General features: G+C 41.1%; 1 protein-coding gene across 1 annotated transcript in view; it reads left to right on the top strand.

Annotated features, from left to right (window-relative positions):
• Positions 1 to 5,909: 5,909 nt before the first annotated feature.
• dlg4a (discs, large homolog 4a (Drosophila)) overlaps positions 5,910 to 10,883 on the top strand; it is a 41,153-nt gene continuing 36,179 nt past the window's right edge. Inside the window, exon 1 of the mRNA XM_085363688.1 lies at positions 5,910 to 6,011. Coding sequence (XP_085219814.1) covers positions 5,910 to 6,011 — 102 coding nt within the window. The remainder of the gene's footprint in view (positions 6,012 to 10,883) is intronic.

Raw genomic sequence — 10,883 nt, 5'->3', positions numbered from 1 at the left:
ATTTTATTAAAATCAAGTCTTGCAGAGTGACATATTACGTCATCAGCCAGACATTGCATTAGCATGTTCGCGGCATGGCTGCTTTAGCAAGACGACAGGCTATGGGAGGGCTTTCGTCACGTGGGTGGTGGTGTTTTACATCGGACAGATTTTAGTGCAGGTTAGAGCCTGACGTGATGATCCAGATGATCTTTTATGCGCATCTTTTCACATTAAGTCTCAGATGGAGGGGAGGGCAGCAGGCAAAGGATCGTCTCTGTACTGTGGATGGCACACTGCTGTTTGTGTTTAGTGTGGGAGGAGGCACAGCAGAACCAGAATGTAATACAGACTGTGAGGCTATGGTTGCAAAGAATTGGACCAGTAGCTGCAGTTAGACATTCTTCTCTCATCACAGGAAGAGAATTATCCGCACGCTTTTAAGATTACGACGTGACAGCGTGGATGCTCTCATCCACTTGAAGGGTGGTGCGGACAACTTCGATCCCATTTTCCCCCTTAAATAGTTCTCCCAAAAGGAGAAAAACAGTGCATTCTAGTGGCTATGTATTTTTTCTTTTAGCTTTTTGAATGTGTTGAAGGGATAATGCACGCACCATACTTCATACATAATGGATTGCTCCAAGTCAATGCTGTTGGTGATGACTCCATTTGGGCATGTAATATTTATACAGCTGGGTGAATTCGCAAGAGAGAAAACCAGGAATATCCTATCTGAAACCTAACAGTTTGCCTTTACTACAACTTTTGTGTCCTGCTGTTGCACCTGCAGGTTACCTTTAGCTTTGTGCAGCGTTGGGGTCAAAGAAAGGGTTTTTAATGATGACAACAAGTCCAGTTTAACTTTCTCTGACACTAAAGAGTAAATTCATAAAATATTACACTCAAATGCATCTCAGCTAACATTTTGCTTCTAGTAAATTAGTTTTAGCTCGCAGGCCTCTTTGATATGAAATTATGCCTGTAGATGCTGCAGGACTGTAGTCACTAAACAGAATCAGATATTCACACAGAGAACTTTCAGATATTGTTGGTTCTGTGTAGGTGTGAATACTATTATTCTCACCTTGTGTGTTTTCCTAGTCAAGAGAGCTGAGGCAGTCTCGGAGCCTCGGGAGATTCCCGGTTGTGTTTGCGTTTCAGTTCCGCTGTTCCGGTGTCAAAGCTGCTGAATGCTGGAGGTAATGGAAGGCTCAATAGTAGAGAATTGTTCTGGAAGTGTGATATACATTGGTTTCACCCCAGTTTGCCACCTTCTGTGACAGCAGTTCTACACTTTCAGTGAATGCAAACACTAAAGCTGTAATTCCTTGTAGGTTTTGCCTCAACAAACAACTATTTAGAGAGCGGGCCCAGACAGAGCAAAACTATTTTGTCATCCATGTTTCACATGTTCTATCAGTTTATGGCTTTTTATAAAAATCTAATTGGTAGATGTTTGTTTTGATTTATTTCAGAACGGTGTATTATACAGTAATGTGGGCTTTGTAGGCTTTGGTATGGTCATGTTAACTTGGTAGTCCAAACCTATGTTTTAGAGATTTCAAGAAACAATCGGCTGCATGGTTCAAAAGAATGCAACCCACCATCATACTACAATTTCGACACCTGTAACTTGCACGTAAGCAATCCACTAAGCAGTGGATGACTATACAAGGGGATTAGATCAGACGGCAAGTATTCCCCAATTGGAGATCCCTAACAAAGTCAGCAAAGAGCACATTTGGCGTTGGTCAGCTTGAAACTGTATTTTTTAAATGATTAATGCAAATATCATGTTTTCTGGAAAGCTGCAGGGAACTCACTTTAGAGGCCCTTTGTGTGATTTTTCCTTTTCCCAGATCTACAGTATAGATTTTGGAGAGATACACCAGGTTGAAATAAACCACAAATATGCTTTAATTCAAAAACAGATTATAAAGTTTGGAAAAACTGTTATGCAATGGCCACAATCAACTTTATGGTGTCATTATAAATTGGTTCTGATATGGATAACATATGGAATAATTACTCTGCATACATTTACATTTGGTGAAAGGTTTGAAGCTAATATTATTGTTATTTCTGTTGGCTGGACTTACAAAATATGCTCTAATTCATAAATCTGAAATGTACGGTCTATAGGCAAAATGAAGCAAGATCAAAGTGCATTCATTGCTTTATTTAATTTTGAGATGTTTATGTATATGTAAGAGTCTAATAAATAGAAAACAGCAATAAAATTTAGCTGACTATAGTTGGCGGAGTAGGATCTATTGATCACACACATCTCAAAAACGAGGTGAGCTAATCTAAAAGCAAGGACATGCTATGCATGTTAGATGGGGATGTGGGAAGATTAACAAAGGCATCAATGTTGCATGAATTTACATTTTCACACAATTAAATGTAAACCAATCAGAATTTCAGCTTTGATTTTAGCTTTAATGTAAACTTTTAGCCAACCACCACAGCTAGTACGGAAAATCTGGCTCTAACCTCAGGGCAGACTTAACAGGGTTTTAGCCACTCACAGCGTCAGTGAGGGGCTCTTCTCGTGAGCTCACTGTATTTCTTTAAATTCTCTGTCCATTTGAGGAAGACCTGTCACGTGTCTCGCTTGTGTCGCATGTAATAGTAGCATGAGACACCTGCTTTTATGAAGACAATCACCCGTGACAGAAACAGTCCTGCTATAGAGCCAGTGACCAGAAAGCTGCTGGCAAGAGGACTGTTTGTTAGGGATCTGCCACCCTTTGCAGATGTTGTCATGGAAACACTCTTTTGGGGTTCTCTCTCTCTCTCTGTTTCTCTCATACAATGCAGCATTAGGATGTTAATGCTATACTCAAAACAGTTCAGGTTTCCATGTGACTCCCACGCTTACATAATACTGTAGTTGAAGGGAAAAGCCACTTACAGTATGCCATAGAAATTATACTGTGCCCATGCTACATTATACTTATTATACAATACCTGTGTACCCATGTATTATACTGTACCTACGCTGATAATTTATGACGTTAGTCACATCAGTTTTTGTGTTAATTGCATGTTAATACACTTAAGTGTTGCATAAAATGGGTCACTTCTACTGTATATGTTGGCTATACACTGCATATTAAAGATGGATGCTTCTTAGTCTGGTGGCCACTGGCCTAAGCCTCGAGTTAAGGATCTCGGTTTTCCTAAATGCTGAGTATGGCTAACTACAAAGCAGGGATAGAGCATGTTCAGATGGTAATAACTTTGAAATCACATGGTAACCTCTCATAATTAATTTTATTCTGCGTTAAATAAGACTTGCAACGATACCATTAACTCATCATGAAAGTGTTTATTGATGTATCAAACCACGTAAGAAATGGGCATTGTAGTCTTTTATAGTCTATGCAAACAATTCAAAGCTACCACACAGTACGGTAGCAAAGTCAGCAGTTTTGTTTTGCCTTTGAACCAAAGCTACACAAAAAATAATCCATGATTTGTGAATTATGCGCGTGTAAATTGCTACCAGATGTCCCCACTGGTCATAAGAAAGAAAGCAGGTTTCAAGGATTTCTGCCTTCCAGATCTGAAACCTCCATGTCTATGTACAATTTATAGTTATACTTAAAAAGAAGGGGGAAAAAAGACATTTCTATGTCTACATATTTTTAACGAAAGCCTTGAGAGGAATCCCAGGCATTCCTGGGTTGTTTATTTGGAGGTTTCTCTATTAGGAGAGAAAGAATAGAAAATAGTTCATGTCTTTTTCTTGCCAATGATATATAATTTAGACCTGTGATATGAAGGCTGATTTGAACCAAACTGAAATGAGACAGACTTCTGATTAGATGATTAGTTATTGATATTGTGACAGTACTCTTTAAAGAAAGTTACTTTCAGAAGGTGGAGTATTGCCAGGGGAACACAAACACACATAAAAACTGTGTGGATGTAATTCAAGTGGAGGAGTAGAGGAAAACGCGTGGACTACCCTTGTGTAATTTTGAAGAGGTGGCCTACTAAAAGTCTGTTACTCACAATCTTTTCCAGTATACAGTCGGCAATGTGAACTATCAAAGGGCATTCACCGCTGCAATTGAGGACAGACTTTCAGTTATTATGTGCATAAATATATATACATTTCCATACATACAGAGTACTAAAAGACAAATGTGAAGCAAGCAAAGACTCAGATGACTTATAAAACAGAGCATTTATGTGATCAAGGATTCTCTGCTTATTTTGATGATTACTCCCTGAATCACATGACCAAACTAGAAACTTTTAATTTCTACACACGTCTTTTTTGGTCATTGAGAGAGTTAACTCTAAAAGAAAAAACATTTTTAAGCAGCTGGCACTATATTCTAATTCACACTGTGCTGTAATGACCTCCCCATGAAGATCTGTGATAAACCTGCTGATGTCTTTAGCACACTGGATATCTCCAGCTCTATAGGTGGGAGATAAGGGTTTTAAAAAATATATATCAGCAGCACACTGGGATATCTGGAACGGTTTCTGTGTTCGATTTAACGCTGACGTCACCCGGGAGCATTGAGCCCTGCGCCGCAGTCGGTCCTGAGATGAATGCACAATATTCAAATCTTCCCTACCTGGTTCTCTCACTCCACCCTGTGGGCTCACCATGCCAGCACAATCCCACGAAGGAGTGGAGACCATCAAAATACCAAATGAATGAAATGAAAAACACATTCATGTTGTGACAGCTGTAAAGTGTGTGTGTGTGTGTGTGTGTGTGTGTGTGTGTGTGTGTGTGTGTGTGTGTGTGTGTGTGTGTGTGTGTGTGTGTGAGAAAGAAAAAGGGACAATAACTTATTGCTATTGTATTTTATTTTGAAAACACTATTTTAAAAAAATCAAGAGTAATTTTAAAATTGATTTAACTTTAGGTTGATTCATTTTTTGTTTGTTTGTTTTGTTTGTTTTTTGTTTTTTAGTTCTGAACAGGCCCAGCGAAAAATAAAGGCCCACTTTCAGCACTTCCGTTTAGCACAAGTGGCACTATTCCCTATAACAACCATCCAGATCATGCGCAGTGATAGCTGAGAAAATCCAAAATAATGACACATATAAATACTAACACAACAGCAAGAGAGTCTCAGCTTGTCGGTCCTAGTTTACGTCACTATTTTACACTATTACGACATTTAAGACTGGGCATGTGTTTGCTTAACGTGAGGATCATACATCGCTGACCATGTGAGCAGGGTGCTTTGAGGGATACGGTCAAACACCGTGTGCTGATGAATGAAATGAAGACGTTTCGCATCCCTCCTCCTGAGTTGAGGGATTTCAGCACCTTGGACAGCAGCCTACACGCCATTTTCCCGGTGATCCATCGGGGGGCGCAGCAATCACGGTGTTACATGTGGAGGAGAGCGAGGATGTTTGTGTAGCATCAAAAAATGCTCCCCGGCATTCACTGCTCTCGCTTTGATACTACTCCACTACTACTACTACAATTTTCACGCAGACTCAAAGGATAATTGATAATCGCTCTCGCGTCACTCTCTGCGCGGATTTCCTGTGAGATTCCTGCTGCGCTTTACGTCCAAACTTTACGGCTCAATCAAGTGAAGCGCGAGGACAGAGAGAGACGCGGGGGGTTGGTGGGGAGGGAGACGCTATAGCTATGAGTGACGCTTGCTGTGCTCAACCTCTGGACAATATGGCAACGTACAGGCAGCAGTCGACTCGTTAAACGTTAACGTAAAGTAAATGTAAAAATAAACGAACAAATAAAGCAGGAATACACCTCACGCTTCAACGGGGCAGCCCGCCCATTAACGGGTACTACCGGCCCCACACGCCCCCTCCAGCTTCCGCGGCTCTCGTCTAAATTGCACCGTGGCTCTGAGTGAGAGGCGGCGGACCGACGAGCTCTGGTGCTGTCTGCCTGGTGTGAGGGCTTCGGACTGATGTCTCTGCCTGTCAGGAATTTAAAGTGTCTTTCTCCGGTCATGTGCCAGTGTAAGGTCATCTGCAGCAACCGGACCCTGTCTCTTATGTTCGGGTGTAAGGTAAGGCTGCTGCAGCAGCAGCGACTCTCATCTGGATGCACTTTGTTCAGACACCGAACAAAACCGAGCAAAAGGCCTCTGGGAGAAATTAGCTTTCTTTCCTTTTTTTTAAATTATTTTTTTTATTTTTTCAGAGGGGGAGGGTTAAAAGCCATCTGAACCGCGCTTTTTTTCCCCTTCCAAGTGCAAATCCACGATAGTAATTAGTGCAGTGAAGTGACTTGGCCATATGTCTTGAGCCAGCAAGCTTATTCACATCTTAATACCTTTGCACCGCCGAGTGGTCGGGGTTTTCGTGCTCAGATGGTCGATTTCATTTTACACATAGCATGCTACGGCATCGCTGGCAAGCACTGTTGTGTTTAGTGTTAGCTGCTGTTCAGCGTGAATTCACAGTCGGATGCTGCTTAATGAATGGAGCATCACTCCCTCCTGTATTTCTCCTCCGTCTCCATTGGGCAGGTCACGGTAGGGCTTGACCACAGGTTCACTTTGCATTCCAGCAAGGGAAGATGCATGTTGTGCTTTTGACCTTGGAAAAACCACTTTATTGCTCAGGGCCACTTAAGTAGCCTTCATCCTTAGAGGAAGCTGCAACAGAACAGAGCCTGCTTGGAGTAGGGTAACATGAACGGAGAGTAGCCTGTTCTTAAATCAGACCCAGAGGGTGATGTTTGCTGTTTATCAGGAAAAATCAGGCAGTTTTTATTTTCTTGGATGTTTTTTTTTGGTGTTTGTCTGTTTTCCATCATGATGAGAACGTGTAATCCAAAGAGAGGACATTGGGCATTCATTCACTGATTCTCTGATTGTCCAGATTTTCCTCCCTCCATCCCTCCCAACTTCAGGTGTTTCTAGTATTGCAGCCAGTTCAGAGTTTCCCTCCACATGGCACACTAATCTGTTAGCTTTACAAAGCCAAATCCGACTACACCGCTCTGCTCTGGCCAGTAATTGTCGCTACACTTGCCAAAATGGTGTGTACATGTGTACAGAGCTCCAGTTAATTGTTTGTAAATTCACTGCTGACGTTTTGGTTCGTGTTTTGTCTTGTCACTAGAATCCAGTTCACTTCCTAGTTTGTGGCTAGAAGATAAGACAGCTCGACATCTTCGTCGTATCCTACTACCTGCAACTATTTGAACATTTTGTCTGCTGCAAAGCTGGTGAGGTTTTACGTGGGTGTTTCCTCTTCGTGTCTCTGAAAGGGTGGTCCTGCTGTGCTCAGTATTGAGTTTACTAGCAGAGATAATCCCATTTGTCCCCATGCATCACTCCCTCCTGGCTCATATCCTCCTCTGCATCTCCATCAGGAAAACCACACCTTCCTGGTGGAAAACACATCAACATTCTTCTTCCAGTGATTCAAGCTGCGTCTTCTGTAGTCATGCCCATCCAAGTGAAATGCAGTTCCACAACACAACATTTACTCTGTCGTAAAGAGCAGGTTTCAGGTGGGATTAATGACTCAGTTAAAGCCACTTGTACAGTAATTCTGTTTTAATAGATCTGGCTTCTAAGCATGGGATTCTTTTCATTTCAAGTGTAATTTATAAGCAATTATTTTAGTTGAGATTGTTTGGGAACTTTCTGGTAAGGCTGTCTCTATGATGCCACTGGTAACTGTGTTGGAGCTGGCTTGTTTTGGGGGAAAACACAGGAATCATCAGTGCATTCAGGACTAGCCTCAGCATTGTTCTTTCATGTGCAAACAGTGTATAGATGCAGGTTCAATAGCCCTCCAGCAGCTTGTGTCCAGTCAGTTGCAGTCTCGTGGGGAGTTGTTATAGGTAGGGCTTAATTTGGATCTCTGGGATATACAGTGTATTGGATCAATTTTTTTTTTTTTACCTCATATCATGTATTTGCACCCTTTGCTCTCAATAAACCTCTATGTTACACTAGCTACCACATGACCGGTCGTTTTCCAAGGGCTTTCAAGGTGATGTATTTGCATAACCTTTGTTCTTAAACAATGCCCGGCACAAATCCACTCAGTCATTTTGAATACAGTGTCTTAATTAAAAAGGTCTTTCTATGGCTGTAGGCACTCAGCAGTGCTTTAATGGGCTCTCTTATGCTTAATGGCCATTGATGGCCTAGCAACATTCAGTCAAGACGGCCTGCCTCACTTTGTCTTTAAGCCACAATCTGGAGCGGTACTTCTACTAAAGCCCGTGCAATGTAAACAGGCCAAAGAATAGAGTTTTAAAATCGAGTGTTAGTGCAATGAATGATTTATGACACAGGTATCAGCGCGCCTTCATCTCAGTGTCAAGGTCTGTAATCAGCTCACCCCGATAATCAATTTCCGCTGTGTCTGTATTGGAAAATAAACAAAAAGAAAAGTCATTCATTACCAGCCCCCAAAATTTTAAATGCACAGAAGTAATTATATAGAAAGGAGATAGCAGAGAGGATATATTTGGGGCACTGATATCACATTCACCATGCTTAATGTCCCTGTTTTTATAGTCTTGCAAATACACTTCTTCCTATGGATTTGACCTATTTTACTCTGCTGTTTGTGTCGCCTTCTTTGTTACAGAGAAATGAGCCCGAGCTCAGCAATAAGCTTGAGGATTCCCATCACTGTAGTGGAGTGTACAAAAGTTCTTCTCAGGTCTAAGATTGAACCATTTCCTTTATGTGCTTATGTGAGCCAAAACACCACACTGTGTTATGAGAGAGGCACATTTATGGTATGAAAACTAAACCTATTCTGAAACTGACCTTACCGAGTCCACCTATCAAGGTCATGCAAAAAATAAAAAATAATATAAAATACATAAAAGTCTAAGAACAATCTAAAAGAGGAAGCTGTTGTTCATAAACATAAACTGCATCCCATTAATGGGATGGTGGTAGACAATACAGTTTTTAATTTAAACAGCTCTAATATTCAAGCTTACCAACATGGCACTTTCCAAATGCAACAGTCACCAGAGTTAGAGATGCAAAAATGATGGCGGAGCCTTTGATTAACCAGTAGAGGCCCTTGTTACAGTTAATGGTACTGATTTTACTTTTAAGCTAACTTTATTGATTGGCAAACACAAAAAGGACCAGAACATTACAAATGAAAAACTCACCTCGCTGAGCATCTGGCACATGGATATGCATCATCAAACATTAAAATTAAATCCATTTTTAGCCTCGCTGTAATGCAAAAAGATTCAGAGTTGCTTTACCCTCCAGGAAGTAAACATTCACAGAAGGCACAAGCACGTAAATAAGCTCAGCATTTGTCTCCGAAAGCCAAAATGAATCACTACCAACTACTAAACATGAAATACATTTATTTTTGATGTTCAGCCATTTAAAAAGCCTCTTTCCTTTCGAATTGTGGTATAACAAGGTAACGCTTTTTATTCTATGCAAGCCATTAAGAAATCAATGCATTTCATCGAGGCGCTTCATTTGCAATATTTATTGTTGGTACTTTTAAATCTACCATCGCTGCATTTTCATTTCTAAAGAAGTACTGTGGTAAAATGGCTTCTCCATGCATGATCGTGTTTGTGGACAAGTCAGAGAGTGAGGGTTAATGTTGCAACCCCCATTACAAGTGCACCATACGTGAAATCGCATGTGGTCAGCAAAAAAACCCCAAAAAACATGGTGTGTGCATGCTTCTGTGGACCAAGTGAAAGGAGATGAAACGATCATCACTGCTGAGCTGTGTCTGACCTGCAGACTTGCAAAAATTTATTTATTTATTTATTGCTAATTAAGGGTAGCATGGCATGACGTACTCCTCTCAGTGCAGCGAATATCCAACACACCCTTTTATCCACGGGGTTGCACTTAAGCTGTCAGGGCTCTGCTCGTTGCATTGCCTGCACACACTGACCACCAGAAATCTAGTCAGCTGTAGGCTCTGACTCTAGCTTCCTCACGTGTCACGAAGCCAAAAGGAGGGAGCATGTTTGCTCTCCCTTCCCTCCCTGTCTGATCTTGATGTTTCCCTGTGTGCATTAATGCCAAGCATTAATTCAGCAGTCTGCATTTACTTCCATTTACATAATGATAAATTTCACATGAGCTGGCCTACTACTGCAGACTCGTGCAAGTGTTTCTTGCCTCGCAAAAAAGTGTGAAGTTCCAGTGAAAGCAGGCTCTAGACAGACACAATGCCCCCCCCCCCATGCCCAGCCCTTTGCAGAAGTGCCACAGCCGAGCACCCACTATGGCAACATATACTGTAACTCTGATCTGATTATTGCGTTTGAGGATGATGCATCTGTGTGGGTTTTATCAATGATGAATCATCCCACAGACAGGAAATTCAGAATGTTATTAGCATCAACACGAACATAAATTAACAAGCAAAAAGACTGAGATTTGAGGAAAGTTAAAACCGCACTAAACTGCTAAGGTTGTTTTATGGCCTTTTATGTTTCATTGTGATATGGAAACTACTTTCAGCTGCTTGCTTACCACGAGGGTTCCCACAGCAGGAAGCGCCGCATGTTTGATTTAGCAGTTTTTAATGCCAGCTGCTGTTCCTGCAATGCAAAAGGAGATTTGAGTCATTAACCAGCAACCTTTTGCTCGCCAAGCAAATGGTTCCACTCTGATATAAAAAAGCCTGTTTTTTTACAGTGGTTAAAATGGGATTCGAAACATGTACTGCTGAAAGTATTTGTTTGATTAAAATGTTGATTTTGAATAGGTCTTCAGGGCAGAACTTAAATCATCTCCCTGTGGGACGACGCGGATGCATTTCTGTTGCTGCTCGCTGTGTAACACCTTCGTATTTCAGCCCAGAAGATGTGTTTGCACTTGCTTTTCATTCAATTATGCTAATAAATCAATAAATCATGATAATAAATAATTTAATTATGCATTCTTAAATAAATATTCACTCTT

Source organism: Diplotaxodon limnothrissa, linkage group LG10 (assembly GCF_057381915.1).
Source record: "Diplotaxodon limnothrissa isolate DT_005_m linkage group LG10, D_limnothrissa_male_GT1.1, whole genome shotgun sequence".
In the NCBI taxonomy this organism is placed as follows: domain Eukaryota; kingdom Metazoa; phylum Chordata; class Actinopteri; order Cichliformes; family Cichlidae; genus Diplotaxodon; species Diplotaxodon limnothrissa.
This window is presented reverse-complemented; position numbering and strand designations above follow the sequence as displayed.